General features: G+C 56.4%; 1 protein-coding gene across 1 annotated transcript; it reads left to right on the top strand.

Annotated features, from left to right (window-relative positions):
• The first annotated feature begins 172 nt into the window (after positions 1 to 172).
• On the top strand, positions 173 to 16,124 carry TYK2 (tyrosine kinase 2). The gene is made up of 24 exons (XM_066570337.1): positions 173 to 192; positions 1,519 to 1,709; positions 2,373 to 2,496; positions 2,900 to 3,044; positions 3,350 to 3,513; positions 4,346 to 4,724; positions 5,456 to 5,641; positions 6,427 to 6,584; positions 7,289 to 7,412; positions 7,515 to 7,707; positions 7,786 to 7,892; positions 8,243 to 8,419; positions 8,957 to 9,044; positions 9,118 to 9,245; positions 9,640 to 9,775; positions 10,446 to 10,597; positions 10,676 to 10,826; positions 12,136 to 12,233; positions 12,455 to 12,647; positions 12,794 to 12,912; positions 13,406 to 13,578; positions 13,660 to 13,777; positions 13,880 to 13,990; positions 14,989 to 16,124. The coding sequence occupies exons 2-24, from the start codon at positions 1,532 to 1,534 to the stop codon at positions 15,121 to 15,123; spliced, it is 3,537 nt and encodes a 1,178-aa protein (XP_066426434.1). The 5' UTR covers positions 173 to 192; positions 1,519 to 1,531; the 3' UTR covers positions 15,124 to 16,124.
• Positions 16,125 to 16,173: the final 49 nt, after the last annotated feature.

The following is a 16,173-nucleotide window of genomic DNA, read 5'->3' as shown; positions in this document are numbered from 1 at the left end:
TCGGGCTCCTCCCTTTCTCTAGAGCTCCGCCCCTCAGCCAATCAGAGCCTTCCCCCAGGCGCGGCCCCGCCTATGGGGTGCGGGCGTGGCCTGGCTCCGGCGCCGGCCAATGGCAGCGCGCGTCTCTCGCGGCCAATGGGAGGCGGCGGCGCTGCGGGGCCGAGGAGCCGGAGCGGCGGCCGGGCCGGGCCGGTACCAACGGGGGGGACCGGGGGGGGGGGGGCGCCGGTACCACCGCACGGACCGGCGGCAGCCGGGGGGATAACGGCGGGTGGTGACAACCGGGACGGGGGACAGGGTCGGTTCCAACCGGGAGGGGCGGTGCCAACCGGGGGTGGGCCCCGAACCAGCCCCGCGAGGGGCCGCGGGCCGGTACCAACCGGGGCGCGGGGGGAGAGGGGCAGGGGCCGGTACCAACCGGGGCCGGGGGGGGGAGTGTCCTCTGAGAGACTGAAATGGGTCAAAATTTCATCTTGAAGTGGGTCAAAATCTACCCTGAAATGGGTCAAAGTTTCCTCTCGATGTGGGTCAAAAATGCAGCCGAAATTGGGTCAAAATACAGCCTAAAACGGGTCAAAAATTCACCCCCAAGTGGGTCAAAAATGCACCCTGAAATGGATCAAAATCCATCCTGAAACAAATCCAATCCATCCCAAAAAGGGTGAGAATCCACCCTGGAACAGGTGCAAAACCCATTCTGAAGGGGATCAGAATTCCACTCTGAAATGGGTCCAGAATCCCTCCTGAAAATCCCCAAATCCACCCCGAACTGGGTGCCAAATCCTGCTTTTTCCCCCAAAGCTGCCGCCATGTCCCTGGCACTCTCCAGCTTTGGGAATGCCATTTTTTGGGTCCCAATCCTGTTGGGGATGCTGGTTTTGGGGTCCCAATCCCATGGGGAATGCCATTTTTGGGTCCCAATCCCATGGGGAATGCCATTTTTGGGTCCCAATCCCATTGGGAATGCCATTTTTGGGTCCCAATCCCGTGTTTTTCCCCCCAGAACTGCCTGTGCCATGTCCCTGTGCTGGCGCGGGGCTGCGGCCGAGCCCGAGGGCTGCGGGTTCCCAATCCCGTTTCTGGGTCCCAATCCCATTTTTGGGTCCCAATCCCATTTTTGGATTCCAATCCCATTTCTGGGTCCCAATCCCATTTTTGGGTCCCAATCCCGTTTTTGGTTCCTAATCCCATTTCTGGGTCCCAATCCCATTTTTGGATCCCAATCCCATTTTTGGATTCCAATCCCATTTTTGGATTCCAATCCCATTTTTGGATTCCAATCCCGTTTCTGGGTCCCAATCCCATTTTTCCCCCCAGAACCGCAGGTGCCATGTCCCTGTGCCGGCGCGGGGCCGCGGCCGAGCCCGAGGGCTGCGGGTTCCCAATCCCGTTTCTGGGTCCCAATCCCGTTTCTGGGTCCCTATCCCATTTTTGGATCCCAATCCCATTTTTGGATCCCAATCCCGTTTTTTGGATTCCAATCCCATTTTTGGATCTCAATCCCATTTTTTCCCCCAGAACCGCCTGTGCCATGTCCCTGTGCCGGCGCGGGGCCGCGGCCGAGCCCGAGGGCTGCGGGTTCCCGGCGGGCGCGGGGCTGAAGGTGCTGCTGCACTGGAGCGGGGACGAGGAGCGCGAGCGATGCCGCGTGTACGGCCGGGGGGCCCTGAGCGCCGAGGAGATCTGCATCGACCTGGCACGGAGCCTGGGTGAGCCCCAAAGGGACAGGGATGGGGACAGGGAGATCTGCATCGACCTGGCACGGAGCCTGGGTGAGCCCCAAAGGGACAGGGATGGGGACAGGGAGATCTGCATCGACCTGGCACGGAGCCTGGGTGAGCCCCAAAGGGGACAGGGATGGGACAGGGATGGGACACAGGGACAGGGATGGGACAGGGACAGGGGGATCTGCATCGACCTGGCACGGAGCCTGGGTGAGCCCCAAAGGGGACAGGGATGGGACAGGGATGGGACAGGGATGGGACACAGGGACAGAGATGGGGACAGGGGGATTTCAGCTTTTTGGGAGCAAAGCCCCTGTGATTTCAGTTTTTGGGAGCAAAGCCCCTGGAATTTCAGTTTTTGGCAGCAAAGCCCCTGGGATTTTGGTTTTTGGGAGCAAAGCCCCTGGGATTTCAGTGTTTTGGGAGCAAACCCCCTGGGATTTCAGCGTTTTGGGAGCAAACCCCCTGGGATTTCAGTGTTTTGGGAGCAAAGCCCCTGGGATTTCAGATTTTGGGAGCAAAGCCCCTGGGATTTTGGTTTTTGGGAGCAAAGCCCCTGGAATTTCGGTTTTTGGGAGCAAAGCCCCTGGGATTTCAGATTTTGGGAGCCAAGCCCTGGTCCCAGCTGGCTTTTCCCATTCCTGGCAGGGATCACCCCGCTCTGCTACAGCCTCTTCGCCCTCTACGACCCCCAGAGCCGGATCTGGCTCCCTCCCAACCACCAGTTCCACATCGGCAAGGACACCAGCATCAACCTCATCTTCAGGATGAGGTGAGGATTCCCTTGGAAAAACCGGTCCCGGTTGGAGGGGGGGAAATGTTGGATTTGGCCTCTCCGTCAGCGCGGAAAAATCCACTTCTTTCTTCCCAAAACTGCTCCGCCTTCCTCCCCAGCATCTCTCACGGAGGTTTTTGGGATCAGCAGGGCTAAAAAAGGTGGGGAAAGCTTTAAATGGTCCCGTTCTGGAGGCAGGAAGAGGCTGCTGCTCTTCGCTCCCAGCTCAGATTCACTCCCTGTGCTCAAATCCTGTTGTTTTTTAAGCGCGTGGCTGTTTCTCCTGCGGTTCCGAGAAGTTTTATTCCTGACAAAAACCCCAAAATCCCCCGATCTGAGCCCGGGACGTGGCCCCCAGCACGGGGCCAGCCCCTCTCCTGCCACCCTGTCCCCATTCCAGGTTTTATTTCCGGAACTGGCACGGGATGAACGAGCAGGAGCCGGCGGTTTTCCGGAACGCGCCGCGCACGGGGGATTCTCCCGAGGAGAAACCGCCCGGAGGGGCCTTGCTGGACAGGGCCTCCTTTGAGTACCTGTTTGAGCAGGTAACGGGGCAGGGCTCGGGGGGAAGACGGGAGGGTTTCCCTCAGCCCAGCTGGGTTTGGCCCAGGAGCCGCATTCCCATCCCCGGGGGTTTGTTTAAGGGTAAAAAGCCCCCCTGAGTTTTCCCTGTGGGAAAGGAAAACGGCTGGCACTGGGGCTGAGTGGGACTCCACAATTCCGCGGGATCGGTTTCCCTTTTAAGGGATTTTTCCCCTTGTGGTCCCGCATTTTACATTAACGCGAGGAAAATCCTCCCGGAAGCCGCCTCGGGGCTGAGTTTTATTCCCAGTTACTCCGCGTTCCGCAGGGAAAATTCGAGTTCATCAACGACGTCGCCTCCCTGCGGGATTTCCAGAGCGAGCCCGAAATGCAGAGGTTCAAGAACGAGAGCCTGGGCATGGCCGTGCTGCACCTGAGCCACATCGCCCTCAGGAAGGGCCTTTCCCTGGAGGAGGTGGCCAGGAAGTACAGGTGAGGATCCTGCTCTGCTTCCAGGGGGCTTTGCCCTCTCTGCCACTGCTTTGCCTTCATTTTTCACTGCTTTTCCTTCATTTTTCACTGCTTTGCCCTCTTTTTCACTGCTTTGCCTTCATTTTCACTGCTTTGCCCTCTCTTTCACTGCTTTGCCTTCATTTTCACTGCTTTGCCCTCTTTTCACTGCTTTGCCCTCTCTTCCACTGCTTTGCCCTCATTTTTCACTGCTTTGCCCTCTCTCTCACTGCTTTTCCCTCTTTTTCACTGCTTTGCCCTCATTTTTCACTGCTTTGCCCTCTCTTTCACTGCTTTGCCTTCATTTTTCACTGCTTTGCCCTCTCTCTCACTGCTTTGCCCTCTTTTCACTGCTTTGCCTTCATTTTCACTGCTTTTTCCTTCTTTTTCACTGCTTTTTCCTTGTTTTTCACTGGTTTTTCCTTGTTTTTCACTGGGTTTTCCTCATTTTTCACTGGTTTTTCCTCCTTTTTCACTGGTTTTTCCTCATTTTTCACTGTTTTTTCCTTCTTTTTCAGTGTTTTTTTTTTTCTCATTTTTCACTGCTTTTTCCTCATTTTTCACTGGTTTTTCCTCGTTTTTCAGTGGTTTTTCCTCGTTTTTCACTGGTTTTTCCTCGTTTTTCAGTGGTTTTTCCTTTTTTTCCACTCGTTTTTCCTCGTTTTTCACTGGTTTGTCCTTCGTTCTCACTGGTTTTTCCTTGTTTTTCCTCCTTTTTCACTGTTTATTTTTTTCCCCGTTTTGCGCCACTTTCCCCGTCGCATCCCACGCTCTCCCTCCCCTCTTCCCTGAACGGTTCCCTTCATTCCGGCAGCTTCAAGGACTGCATCCCGCGCTCCTTCCGCCGCCAGATCCAGCAGCACAACGTCCTGACGCGGTTCCGCATGAAGAACGTCTTCCGGCGCTTCCTGCGGCGCTTCCAGCGGCACACGGTGGCCGCGGGCAGCCTGACGGCGCGGGACGTGATGTACAAGTACCTGGCCACGCTGGAGCAGCTGGCTCCCCGCTTCGGGGCCGAGCTCTTCCCGGTGCTGGCGCTGGAGACGGCGGCCGAGGGCGAGAAGGGGCCGTGCCGCGCCAACGGGGGCTGCGCGGAGCCGGAGCGGCCGCCGGCGCCACGGGAGCGCCCGGTCACGCACCACGTGCTGGTCACCGGCACCGGCGGCATCCAGTGGAGGCCGGCGCCCGCCGAGGTGGGTGGGGATGGGGCGGGTTTGGGAGGAGCCACTGCTGGCCCAAATCCTTGGTTTGGGAGGAGACATTGCTGCCCCAAATCCTCGCTTTGGGAGGAGACATTGCTGCCCCAAATCCTCGCTTTGGGAGGAGACATTGCTGCCCCAAATCCTCGCTTTGGGAGGAGACATTCCTGCCCCAAATCCTCGGTTTGGGATGAGCCATTCCTGCCCCAAATCCTCGGTTTGGGATGAGCCATTCCACCCCAAATCCTGTGGTTTTCCTTGGTTTTTGGTGGCTTTGGGATGCTCCATTCCTGCCCAAATCCCATCTTTTTCCTTGGATTGTGGTGGCTTTGGGATGCTCCATTCCTGCCCCAAATCCTGTATTTTTCCTTGGTTTGTGGTGGGTTTGGGATGCTCCATTCCTGCCCAAATCCCATCTTTTTCCTTGGTTTGTGGTGTGTTTGGGATGCTCCATTCCTGCCCCAAATCCTGTATTTTTCCTTGGTTTGTGGTGGCTTTGGGATGCTCCATTCCTGCCCAAATCCCATCTTTTTCTTTGGTTTGTGGTCCTGGGTTTTGCCTGGGGTGCCCCCTCTGTTCCTTTCCCAGTTTTCCCGGTTTCCCACCCAAACCCATCCCACGCCATCTCCTTCCTCGGCACCTCCAGCCTTTTCCTCGGCCTCCGGCCTGTCCCGATTTCCCCCCAGCAGCAGGAAAAGTCTGGAATTCTCCTCTCCCCCTTGCAGGGCTCCCAGCAAAGCCTCTCCCAGCGCGGGCACTTCGGGAGGAGGAGCAGGAGCAGGGAGCCGGAGGCGCAGCCGGCCGAGCGGAGCGAGCCGCCCTGGTGCCGTTTCTGCGACTTTCGGGAGATCACCCACGTGGTGGTCAAGGACTGCAGGATCAGCATCCACCGGCAGGACAACCAGTGCCTGGTGGGTTTGGGCTCCCCGGTCCCTCCCGGCATCCGGGATCGCCCCGCCAGGGCGGGGGGAGGCGGCGCTGGGAGGAACCAGGGGTTTAATCTGGGTTTTTCGGGGCGTTTTTAGGGTTTCCCGTGGGTTTCCTGCAGGTTTTGTTAGGATTTCCCTGCAGGTTTCCTGCAGGTTTCCCATGGGATTTTTAGGGCTTTTTTTTTTAGGGTTTTCCATGGGTTTTTTAGAGTTTTTTTAAACCATTTTCCACGGGTTTCCTGCAGGTTTCCCATGGGATTTTTTAGGGTTTCCCGGGGGTTTTTTAGGGTTTCCCATGGGTTTTTAAGGGTTTCCCATGGGATTTTTAGGGTTTCCCGTGGGTTTTTAAGGGTTTCCCATGGGTTTTTAGTGTTTCCCATGGGTTTTTTAAGGGTTTCCCATGGGTTTTTAGGGTTTCCCGTGGGATTTTAGTGTTTCCCATGGGATTTTTAAAGGTTTCCCATGGGTTTTTAGGGTTTCCCATGGGTTTTTAGGGTTTCCCATAGGTTTTTAAGGGTTTCCCATGGGTTTTTAGGGTTTCTCATGGGTTTTTTAGAGTTTCCTGTGGATTTTTAAGGGTTTCCCATGGGTTTTTAGGGTTTCCCATGGGTTTTTAAGGGTTTCCCGTGGGTTTTTAGGGTTTCCCATAGGTTTTTAAGGGTTTCCCGTGGGTTTTTAGGGTTTCCCATGGGTTTTTTAGGGTTTCCCGTGGGATTTTCAGGGTTTCCGTGTATTTCCCGCTCACCCTGGTGCTCTGTCCCTCCCAGGAGGTGCTGCTGCCCTGCCCCAGCAGCGCCCTGGCCCTGGTCTCGCTGGTGGATGGATATTTCCGTCTGACAGCCGACTCCAGCCATTACCTGTGCCACGACGTGGCCCCGCCGCGGCTGCTCCTGAGCATCCACAACGGCATCCACGGGCCCATGCAGTGAGCGCGGCTTCCCTGCGGCTCTCCCGCGTGCCAGGGCTCACCCCGGGGCTGCTCCATGTCCTCACGGTGCTCCCTGGGTGTTCCATGTGCTTTGGGTTCTTCCCAATCCATTCCCTTTCCTCAGGGCTCATCCCAGTCCATTCCACGTCCTTTGGGTGCATCCCAATCCATTCCATGTGCTTTGGGTTCATCCCAATCCATTCCATGTGCTTTGGGTTCATCCCAGTCCATTCCACGTCCTTTGGGTTCATCCCAGTCCATTCCATGTGCTTTGGGTTCTTCCCAATCCATTCCCTTTCCTCAGGGCTCATCCCAATCCATTCCACGTCCTTTGGGTTCATCCCAATCCATTCCACGTCCTTTGGGTTCATCCCAATCCATTCCATGTGCTTTGGGTTCATCCCAATCCATTCCACGTCCTTTGGGTTCTTCCCAATCCATTCCATGTGCTTTGCATTCATCCCAATCCATTCCATGTGCTTTGGGTTCTTCCCAATCCATTCCCTTTCCTCAGGGCTGATCCCAATCCATTCCCTGTCCTTCAGGCCCATCCCAATCCATTCCCTTTCCTCGGGGCTGATCCCAATCCATTCCCTGTCCTTCAGACCCATCCCAATCCATTCCCTTTCCTCGGGGCTCATCCCAATCCATTTCCCGCCCCTGGGGCTCATCCCCATCCGTCTCTCCCGTCCCTTTTCCAGGGAGGAGTTTGTTTTTGCCAAGCTGCGCCGGGAGGAGCCAGAGGAAGGGCTCTACATCCTCCGCTGGAGCGTCCTGGATTTCAACCGCATGATCCTGTCCGTGCTCAAGAGGGGCCACCAGCAGGTAGGGGCGCAGTTCCCGGCGCGGGATTCCCGGGAATTGTGAGCTCTGGAACGACCCGGGAGCCTGGTGGCTGCAGCTCCTGCCTCTCCCCGGCTTTTCCAGGCTCCTGGCGCGCCGGGAGCCGTCAAGTTCCGGCAGTTCCGGATCCAGAAGAAGGGAGACTCCTTCGTGCTGGAGGGCTGGGAGCGCGAGTTCCCCTCCCTGCGGGAGCTCCTGGACGTGCTCAAGGGCTGCACCCTCAGATCCGGCGAGGAGAACTTCACGGTCAGGAGGTGCTGCCCGCCCAAGCCAGGAGGTGGGGACAGGGATCACCCCAGGGATCGGGAGCGGGCGGATCCGGGAGCTCACGGGGCCCCGTTCCCTCCTGCCCCAGAGATCTCAGACCTGCTGATCACGCGGAAGGCCAAGGACAACGGGAAGCAGATCCTGAACCTCACCCAGCTCAGCTTCCACCAGATCCGCAAGAACGAGATCACCCAGGTGCTGCTTTCCAGGGAATTTCCACTGCTCGGATTCCTGGGATTCACTGGGGGAGGTGGAGGGATCCACTCTGCCTTCCTGGGGTCCCTGGAGTGGTGGACGAATCCTCTCTGCATTCCTGGGATTCTCTGCCTTCCAGAGATTCCCTCCAGATCCCAGGATGCTCCCACGCCCCAGGGCAGCCAGCAGCATGGATTGGCCGTTTCATCCCTTCCCTTTCCAAGGGAAAGCGAGGGAAAAATCCCCGTGGAAGCGGCTTTCTCCCACACCGGGAGGCCGGGGGAATTCGGGGAGGGAGCCAGGCGAGGATTCCCGCCTCCCCAGGGTCCAACAGCTCCTGCTTTTCCCAGAGAGCCCACCTGGGCCAGGGCACCCGGACCAACATCTACGACGGGGTCCTGAGCGTCTGCGGGAGCTCCGGGAACGACGACGAGGCCGAGTATTTCTGCACGGAGCAGAACAACAACGGGCGGGAGATGCACGTGGTGCTCAAAGTGCTGGACCCCAGCCACAGGGACATCGCCCTGGTGAGCCCTGCCGGGGCTGGGAGGGCCGGGATCGGGGCAGGAAACACGGATCCGGGGAGTGGGAGAGGGATCCAGGGAGTGGGAGAGGGATCCAGGGTGTGGGAGAGGGATCCAAGGGGTGGGAGAGGGATCCAAGGGGTGGGATGTGACCCAAAAGGGCTGGAACGTGGCCCAGAGGGTTGGAATCTGGATCTGAGGGCTGGAATTCGGCTCCAAAAGGACTGGGATTTGGCTCCAGGGGCTGGAAAGTGGATCCAAGGGCTGGAATAAGAATCCAAGGGCTGGAAAGTGGATCCAAGGGCTGGAGAGTGGATCCAAGGGCTGGAATAAGAATCCAGGGCCTGGAGTAAGGATCCAGGGGTTGGAACTTGGCTCCAGGGGCTGGAATGTGGATCCATGAGGGCCGTAATTCCTCCTGGCTTTCGGTTCTGGAACTTGGCTCCTGAAGGGCTGGGATGGGGCTGGGATGGGGCTCCCAGGAGCTCCGGGCCCCTCAGCAGCCCCAGGGCCCAGCTGCCACCCCCGCCGTCCCCGCAGGCGTTCTTCGAGAGCGCCAGCCTGATGTCGCAGGTGTCCCACGTGCACCTGGCCTTCGTGCACGGCGTCTGCGTGCGCGGCTCCGAGAGTGAGTCCCGGCAGCCCCTCCCCGCCCCGCTCCCAGCCCCGCTCCCCTGGGATCACCTCGGATTTCCCCGCAGACATCATGGTGGAGGAGTTTGTGGAGCACGGGCCCCTGGACGTGCTGCTGCGCAAGGAGAAGGGCCGGATCTCCGTGGGGTGGAAAATCACCGTGGCCAAACAGCTGGGCAGTGCCCTGAGCTACCTGGTAACTCCAGATGGGATCACCCTAATCCTAATCCTAACCCTAAGCCTAACCCTAACCCTAATCCTAACCCTAACCCTAATCCTAACGCTAATCCTAACCCTAACCCTAATCCTAACCCTAACCCTAATCCTAACCCTAACCCTAACCCTAATCCTAACCCTAACCCCTAACCCTAATCCTTATCCTAATCCTAACCCTAACCCTAATCCTAACCCTAAACCCTAACCCTAACCCTTCCCTCCCTTTTCCCAGGGGATAATCCCATTTTTACGGTCATTCCGCCCTTCCTGCTGCCCATCCTCACTCCCTCTCCCCTGTGCTGGGGATCATTGATTTTTTTTTTTTTTTAAATTTATTTCCCAATAATTTTCCCCTTTTGCTCTGCTTTTCCCAGGAGGATAAGAACCTGGTGCATGGGAATGTGTGTGCCAAGAACATCCTGCTGGCCAGGAAGGGGCTGGAGGATGGATCCGTGCCCTTCGTGAAGCTCAGCGACCCCGGGGTCAGCTTCACCGTGCTCTCCCGGGAAGGTACAAGGGCAGGGATGGATTTCTGGGGGCAAAATCCAGATTGTTCTTCCCCCCCTTTCCCTAACAATTCCATAGGTTGTGGCCACAGCTCTTTTCGCAGAGTATTCCCAACTTTTCCAACCCAAATTTTCCCAATATTTGTCATTTTAGTATGGGAATTCCACCTGGTTGGGTCCCCAAGCTGCTGTCAGGGATGATCACATCCCATTACAGTGCCTGGGATGCTTTTGCCACAGACCCTCCCCTTGTAAATCCTATATTTTATCTCTTTAAAATCCCAAATTTTATATTTTTAACATCCCACATTTTATGCCTTGAATATCCTGTATTTTCTATGTAATATCCCATATTTTACACCTTTAATATCCCATATTTAGCACTCCGTATTTTATATTTCAACCCTTCACCTTTCACGTTTTACATATATATAAATATATATGTACATATATACATATAAAAATATATATATTTACATATATACATATATATACATATATACAGATATACATATATATTTACATATATACATACATATATAATTTTTATATATGTATATATATATATAAAAATATATGCATATATAACAGACCAACACCCCAGACATGCCATCAGCCCCAATAAATAACTAAAACACACATTTCATACTTTCCTGGTGGGCTGTGCCCCTCAGAGCGCGTGGACAGGATTCCCTGGATCGCCCCGGAGTGCATCCGGGATGTGGGGAGCCTCAGCACGGCCTCGGACAAGTGGAGTTTTGGGACAACGCTCCTGGAAATCTGCTTCGATGCCGACGTCCCGCTGAAGGAGCGCACTCCCTCCGAGGTGATTCCCGCTGTTTTCCCTGGTTTGGGCTGGATTTGGGGGTCGGGTTTGGAGTTTTTCCCCGCGTTTTTCTCGCAGAAGGAGCGTTTCTACGAGAAGAGGCACCGGCTGCCGGAGCCTTCGTGCCGGGAATTGGCCTCGCTGATCTCCCGGTGCCTCAACTACACTCCGGTGGAGCGGCCGTCCTTCCGCACCGTGCTGAGGGAGCTGACCCGGCTGCAGCCGCACCGTGAGGGGCGGGAAAGGGGGAAATCCCGGAGGAATGGGGAAAAAATCCCGGGAGAAACGGGGATTTGGGTCCTGGATCCGGGAAAGGGGCGTGAGGGAGCTGACCCGGCTGCAGCCGCTCCGTGAGGGGCGGCTAAGGCGGGAAATCCCGGGGGAACGGGGAAAAAAATCCCGGGAGAAACGGGAATGAGGGTCCGGGAAAGGGGCGTGAGGGAGCTCACCCGGCTGCAGCCGCTCCGTGAGAGGCGGGAAATCCCGGGGGAAACGGGGGAAAATCCCGGGATTCTGTGGGGAAAAGTGGTGTGAGGGAGCTGACCCGGCTGCAGCCGCTCCGTGAGGGGCGGGAAAGGGGGGAAATCCCGGGGGAACGGGGAAAAAATCCCGGGAGAAACGGGGATGAGGGTCCTGGATCCGGGAAAGGGGCGTGAGGGAGCTGACCCGGCTGCAGCCGCACCGTGAGGGGCGGGAAAGGGGGAAAATCCCGGGGGAAACGGGGGAAAATCCTGGGATTCTGTGGGGAAAAGTGGCGTGAGGGAGCTGACCCAGCTGCAGCCGCTCCGTGAGGGGCGGGAAAAGGAAAATCCCGGGGAAAAATCCTGGGGAAACGGGGATGAGGGTCCTGGATCCGGGAAAGGGGCGTGAGGGAGCTCACCCGGCTGCAGCCGCTCCGTGAGGGGCGGGAAAGGCGGGAAATGGGGAAAAATCCTGGGGAAACGGGGATGAGGGTCCTGGATCCGGGAAAGGGGTGTGAGGGAGCTCACCCGGCTGCAGCCGCACCGTGAGGGGCGGGAAAGGGGGGAAATCCCGGGATTCTGTGGGGAAAAGTGGCGTAAGGGAGCTCACCCGGCTGCAGCCGCACCGTGAGGGGCGGGAAAGGCGGGAAATGGGGAAAAATCCTGGGGAAACGGGGATGAGGGTCCTGGATCCGGGAAAGGGGCGTGAGGGAGCTCACCCGGCTGCAGCCGCACCGTGAGGGGCGGGAAAGGGGGGAAATCCCGGGATTCTGTGGGGAAAAGTGGCGTAAGGGAGCTCACCCGGCTGCAGCCGCACCGTGAGGGGCGGGAACAGGGAAAAATCCTGGGTTAATGGAGAAAAATCCCGGGAGGAATGGGGAAAAATCCCAGGGAGAACGGGGATGAAGGTCCTGCATCGAGGAATGGGGGAAATCCCAGGATTCTGTGGGGAAAAGGGGCGGGGGAGACCTGACCCGGCTGCAGCCGCTCCGTGAGGGGCGGGAAAAGGAAAACCCCGGGATTCGGTGGGGAAAGGGAGGAAAAGGATAAAAAAGGAAAACCCAAGGTCCCTCGCAGACCTCGTGGATGTCACGTCGGTGAATCCCGACTTCCCGGTGTCGGATCCCACCGTCTTCCAGAAGCGGTACCTGAAGAAAATCCGGGAGCTGGGCGAGGTCAGTGGCGTCCTGAGCTCTGCAATTCTGGGGAAGCTCGGCAGGCTCCTTTCCCTGTCTGGATCCGAAATTCCACGTTTCAATCCTTGTTTTCGCATTTTTGCCTATATCCCCTGCTGATTTTTCCCCTCCATTTTTGACCCCATCTGCATCCTCCCAGCGCGGGGAAGCTCCAAACCCTCCTTTCCCCACCCAAATCCCAAAAGTTCGTCCTTCTCCAGGGCCACTTTGGGAAGGTGAGCCTGTGCTGCTACGACCCCACCAACGACGGCACCGGGGAGATGGTGGCGGTGAAATCCCTGAAATCTGGGAGCAGCCCCCAGCTCCTGAGCTCCTGGAAGAGGGAGATCCAGATCCTGAAGACGCTGTACCACGAGAACATCGTCAAGTACAAGGGCTGCTGCAGCGAGCAGGGTGAGGGAGAAAAACATGGGGGTTTTCCCAGCGGGTCAGAGCTTAAAAAACCCGAGTTCCCACGTTTTCTTGGCCAGGGATCGATGTCCTGGCAGGAATCTGGGGGCTCTCGGGGTGGTCCCCACATTCCCGCCTGTGTGTTGCAGGGGACAAGGTGGTGCAGCTGATCATGGAGTACGTCCCGCTGGGAAGCCTCCGGGAATTCCTGCCCAAGCACCCCCTGAGCCTGTCCCACCTCCTGCTCTTCGCCCAGCAGATCTGCGAGGTGAGCCTGGAATGGGGCTGGGTCCCTGAAAAACGGGACCATTCCCCCAAAAAAATGGGGTCGGACGACTCAGAAATGGGGGTTACAGCCCCAAAATGCGGCAGGATTGCAAAAAAATGGGGCGAGACCCTTTGGAAGTGGGGCTGAATTCCCAAAATATGGGGGTGGACCCTTTGGAAGTGGGGCCGAATTCCCAAAAATGGGGCTGATCCCCAAAAAATGGGGCTGAACCCCTGAAAAATGGGGCTGACACTTCAAAGTGAGGCTGAACTCCAAAAAATGGGATTGAATTCCTCCCAAAAATGGGAAAACACAGGAGTGCCAACCCTCAAATGGGGCTTAATTCCCAGAAATGGGGCCGATTCCCAAAAAAAAGGGGATGAACCCCAAAAATACCTCACAGCTCCCCCAGAAACGCCTCAAAACCCCCCAGAACCGCTTCCGGCCTTCCCAAATCCAGCCACAATTTGGTTTTTTCCTCCCGTTTTTCCAGGGCATGGCCTACCTGCACTCCCTGCACTACATCCACCGGGACCTGGCCGCCAGGAACGTGCTGCTGGAGAACGAGCACGTGGTGAAAATCGGGGATTTCGGGCTGGCCAAGGCCGTCCCCGAGGGCCACGAGTACTACAGGGTGCGGGAGGACGGCGACAGCCCCGTGTTCTGGTGAGGGCTTCGGGCTTTTGGGAGCCTCCTGGGAGCCTCCTGGAGCCCAAAACCCCAGAGCCGTGACCCCGGTGATTCCAGGTACGCCCCGGAGTGCCTCAAGGAGTGCAAGTTCTACTACGCCTCGGACGTTTGGTCCTTTGGGGTGACCCTCTATGAGCTCCTGACGCGCTGCGACCCCGGGAGCAGCCCCCCGGCCGTGAGTCCCGTGGGAATTTAGGGGGTTTTGGGTTGGAATTGGGGTTTTTCCCCCATGGGTTTTTTGGGTTTTTTTTTTTTTTTTTTGTTTGTTCCCTCACAGAAATTCCTGGAGATGATCGGGGCCACGCAGGGGCAGATGACGGTGCTGAGGCTGATTGAGCTCCTGGAGAGGGGGAAGAGGCTCCCCGTGCCCAGGGATTGTCCCTGCGAGGTGGGAAATGGGGAGGAAATGGGGAGGAAATGGGGAAAAATGGGGAGGGAAGGAGGAAAAGGGAGAGAGGGAGGAGAAAAGGGGGGAGGAAATGGGAAGGGGAGAAGGGGGAAAATGGGAAGGGAGAAGGGAAAAGGGGAAGGGGAGAGAAGGAGGAAAAGTGGGGAAGAGGAGGGAAAAAAGGAGGAAGGGAAAACGCGGGAGGAGGAGGAGGAAAAATGGGGAAGGAAAATGGGGAAGAAAGGGGGGAAAAAACGTGGAGAGAAGGAGACAAACAGGAAAGAGGAGGAGCGAAATCCTGGGATTTCTGGGGAGGTTTTCCCGGGATTTTGGGGAGGTTTTCATGGGATTTTGGGGTAGGTTTTCCCGGGATTTTGGGGAGGTTTTCCTGGGATTTCTGGGGAGGTTTTCCCGGGATTTTGGGGGAGGTTTTCCTGGGATTTTGGGGAGGTTTTCCTGGGATTTTGGGGAGGTTTTTCCGGGATTTTGGGGAGGTTTTCATGGGATTTTGGGGAGGTTTTCCTGGGATTTTGGGGAGGTTTTCCCAGGATTTCAGGGGAGGTTTTCCTGGGATTTTGGGGAGGTTTTCCCAGGATTTCAGGGGATGTTTTCCCGGGATTTTGGGGGAGGTTTTCCCGGGATTTTGGGGAGGTTTTCCCGGGATTTTGGGGAGGTTTTCATGGGATTTTGGGGTAGGTTTTCCCGGGATTTTGGGGAGGTTTTCCTGGGATTTCTGGGGAGGTTTTCCTGGGATTTTGGGGGAGGTTTTCCCGGGATTTTGGGGAGGTTTTCCTGGGATTTTGGGGAGGTTTTCCTGGGATTTTGGGGAGGTTTTCCCAGGATTTCAGGGGATGTTTTCCCGGGATTTTGGGGGAGGTTTTCCCGGGATTTTGGGGAGGTTTTCCTGGGATTTCTGGGGAGGTTTTCCCGGGATTTTGGGGAGGTTTTCCCGGGATTTTGGGGGAGGTTTTCCCAGGATTTCCCCGTTCTGCCCCCAGGTTTACCGGCTGATGAAGAACTGCTGGGAGGCCGAGGCCTCGTTCCGCCCGGCCTTCCCCAACCTCGTGCCCATCCTGAGGAGCTTCCAGGAGAAATACCGGGCTCAGGCCCCCTCTGTCTTCAACCTCTGCTGAGGGGGGACCCCAAAATCCTGTGGGATTGGAGGGGAGAACCCCCCAAAAAATCCTATGGGATAGGGGGAGAAAAATCCCCCAAAAATCCCATGGGATGAGGGGGGGAAACCCCCCAGAAAATCCTATGGAATGGGGCGGGGGGAACCCCAGAAAATCCTATGAGATGGGGGGCAGAAATCCCTGAAAATTCCCGTAGAATAGGGGGGAAAAAAACCCCAAAAAATCCATGGAATGGGGAGGGGAGAAACCCCAAAAAAATCCCATGGAATGGGAGGAAAGCCCCAAAAAATCCCATGGAATGGTGGGGGGCTAATCCCCAAAAAATTTCCATGGAGGGGGGGAGAAAAAACTCCAAAAAAATCATGGAAGGGGTAAAGAACCCCAAAAAAAATTTCCATGGAAGATGGGGAAAACCCCCCAAAAATTTCATGGAAAGGGGGAAAAGAACCCTGTAAAATCCATGGAATGGGAAAAAAAAAAAAAAAAAAAAAACAAAAAATCAGGAAATGGAAGGAAAAAACCCCCAAATTTCCATGGGAAGTGGGGGGACCCCCAATTCCAGGCCCAACCCCTCCAAAATTCCTGATTTTTTCCCCCCTCCCGCCAAACACTGTGAAGGAGCTCTGGGGCCGGAGGTTTTGGGTTGAAAAGGGGGGATTTGTGCATTTCTGGAATTGTTGCCTTATTCCCAGCCCCATCCTCTCCCCCCAGTTTGGGGCTGGGGTCATTTTTGGGGGGGTGGGAGGGGCTGGATCTCCTTCCTGCCCCCCAGGATTTGGGGCCTTTTCCCAAAAAAAAAAACCCAAAAAACGGGAATTCCATGGAAAAAAAAAAAAACAAAACCAAACCAAACCTGGCACTTTATTGGGATTTTGGGGAATTCCCAAAAATTCCCTTATTTATTGCCTGCTGTGCCGTCCTCCCCAGGAGCTGGGGGGGGATTTGGGGGAAATCCCCTGGAATTTGGGGCGGGGGTTTGGGATTTGGGGGGAATCGCTGGGATTTTGGGGGATCCAAAGGGTCCCTGAATAAAGGATGGAAAAGGCTCCG

Source organism: Molothrus aeneus, unplaced genomic scaffold (assembly GCF_037042795.1).
Source record: "Molothrus aeneus isolate 106 unplaced genomic scaffold, BPBGC_Maene_1.0 scaffold_30, whole genome shotgun sequence".
Taxonomy (NCBI): Eukaryota; Metazoa; Chordata; class Aves; order Passeriformes; family Icteridae; genus Molothrus; species Molothrus aeneus.
This window is presented reverse-complemented; position numbering and strand designations above follow the sequence as displayed.